Source organism: Echinococcus granulosus, assembly GCF_000524195.1.
Source record: "Echinococcus granulosus chromosome Unknown EG_S00059, whole genome shotgun sequence".
NCBI lineage: Eukaryota > Metazoa > Platyhelminthes > Cestoda > Cyclophyllidea > Taeniidae > Echinococcus > Echinococcus granulosus.
This window is the reverse complement of record NW_020170439.1, coordinates 153,474-155,828: the sequence shown is the minus strand read 5'-3', so window position 1 is coordinate 155,828 and position 2,355 is coordinate 153,474. Positions and strand designations below refer to the sequence as shown.

Sequence of the window (2,355 nt, the reverse complement as noted above, 5' to 3'; positions counted from 1 at the left end):
CTGCCTTACTCTCTGGTCTCTTCGTGTCTCGACCTTGGCTCATCACCTGAATTTGAGTGATCCAACCTCAGTGCTGACCTTCGAAACACCGATCCTGTGAACTACTCTCACTCGGGCCGCGGACATCCGTTCATCCAAAATGGTATGATCTTGACAAATAAGGATGCGTAATTGAAGACCGAAATACGGAGTTAGAACATCTAAACATTTCCCGACTTGATACGCTGTAAACAAAGGATTTTGAGACCACTGGGCATCACCAACAAAAATTTACTTCTACTGACTGTGAGGTAGTAGAGGTGGCAGGTTTGTCAGGCAGCGACATGTATGCGCCGAATTCGGTGCAGTTTCCAGGAGCAAAGTGTGCAACCTAAGCAGTTCTTAATTGGGCTCTGTACTACTCTCTCCGCATTTTGTACCATCTGGAGATGAATCGGATTGTCAGGCTGACGAACTTGACCTCAGTTCTGTAAATCTTTGCGTAGAGCACTTGCCAGAAAAAGGTTTAATTAAGCCAAGTCAATTTGGTGGGGATGCTTTACGTTCGCGCTCTCCTATTCCTGGCAAAGACGAATCGTGCACTCCGCCATTGACCTGAGTGATAAAGCAACCTGTTCGAAGGTCTAACATCGACTGGGAAGGAAAAGTCGCAAAAGCGGCTTGTGGACATTAGTCACGGACATTAACACGATATGATAGACAACAAACCTCCAAGGATGCCTACTTCGAGCGACAAAATCATGTTATGCATTTTGAGTAGCCTGCTGCCCAACCAACGAGCACATAAGGTTCAAGAGGATGAATCTCCGTCTTGACTTCTTCATCAACTCCTCCACACGTGTGTACCAATGAACGAAATTAGATTTCTCGTTGTTAAAATACTGCTTTCAGTCCTTGCAGGTGTCTAAATGTAAACATTTTGCAACATGAAATGTGCACGCAGAAGAAAGTCACACTTCCTACTTCTCAAAACGTGTGATTGTCATATTTGTGTTCTGCGAATTCTGCTTAAAAAGTGATGGAGATGCGACTGTTTTGGCAACACCTAAAGAAAGAAACGTGAACATTTTTGGAGGCTACATGACTGAGTAAGCTAAAGGAATTGATACCTTCTTCTTTTATACAGGATGCTGACATTTTACCAATCGTCAAATAGGCCTGCAGTGATGCAGCCAAACTACCTTTGATTAGCACATCATTTTTGGACAATGTTTTGTTCGAAGTAATTAATCTCAAGGACACTTCCCCTCGTCAGCTAATCAAATTGGACATCTCACCAGATAGAGACGGAGCAAACAGCGCCGCCCTCTCTAATGCTATTTCAGACATGTTGACTTCAACGTTCTGCCTAGTCATCTTGCTGGTCAATTTTGCATTGGGTAAACAAAGAACAGCGTCCATATTATACATTTCCTTTTTATATCCAACGTTTATCCCATTTATTTAAATGCGTTCTATGCTGTATTTTGGTTCTTTGTTTCCACCAAAAGGCGACCCTGAACTGTTGGGTTCTCGTGTGATTACTCAACCGATTGGAAAATCTAGCCCTCCCATGTATTTCCTGTACAATGTTGGGGTAGGAAAATGACCTTCTGTTGTACTTGACATTTAAATTTGCCTGTTTTATACTTTGTAACAACTTCTTGAAACCTTCAAAACAATCGCACTTGCCACAATAATATTCTGATTTTCTGAGGCACCTCCTATGAGGTACACCGCTTTTAGTTAAGAATTTCAAATTTTATTCATTAAACACCGATTTTTAATGGTGCTTTACTTTCTCACGTCATGTTGGTACAGGGTACTATGTGGTGATGGATTTTTTCCTTATTTTTTGCACGATTGAATTTTTTCAAAATCCAGCAAATGTGAAATTGGTCAAACTACGAAATTCAAACGGATTAATAGGTTAAAATATGAGTGTGTGTTGCTGAACGTGTCCACAGCCACAGAGGACGTTCCTGTCTCGATGCTCTAGCAGTTTTACTTTCTGTGACTTATTCTCAAATGTTCTAGAAAGTCACACCATCGACCAGTCCCTACTGCCTGGTCGACAGCACTTGCAGACAGATCTGGAGTGTGAAAGTGATCACTGTAAGGTCAAGGCCAAATAAATGCCATAATTACGGGAGACTGTGTGTAGCCTTATTTCCGGCACTCTCCATTAATCTGTCTTCCATCCTGTACGCACACACCCAATCCTCGGCTCACTCCTGTCTATCAATGAATAAGGGCTTTGGTAATGAAGCCATCGTCCCTGATTACTCGAACTGGGGACTCGGCAGAGTCGGACCACATGTGGGCACCCAAACACCAGGTCCTAGCAGAGGCGGTATTCTTCCAAACAGAAAAGGC

At 42.7% G+C, this 2,355-nt stretch overlaps 1 protein-coding gene across 1 annotated transcript in view; it reads left to right on the top strand. All coding sequences in view use genetic code 11, as the record gives it.

Annotated features, from left to right (window-relative positions):
- Positions 1–1,080: 1,080 nt before the first annotated feature.
- Positions 1,081–2,355, top strand: part of EGR_06551 (hypothetical protein) — a gene marked incomplete at both ends in the record, with an annotated part of 4,658 nt that continues 3,383 nt past the window's right edge. Inside the window, 3 exons of the mRNA XM_024495800.1 lie at positions 1,081–1,088; positions 1,192–1,379; positions 1,491–1,576. Of these exons, the coding sequence (XP_024349760.1) occupies positions 1,081–1,088; positions 1,192–1,379; positions 1,491–1,576 (282 nt within the window). The remainder of the gene's footprint in view (positions 1,089–1,191; positions 1,380–1,490; positions 1,577–2,355) is intronic.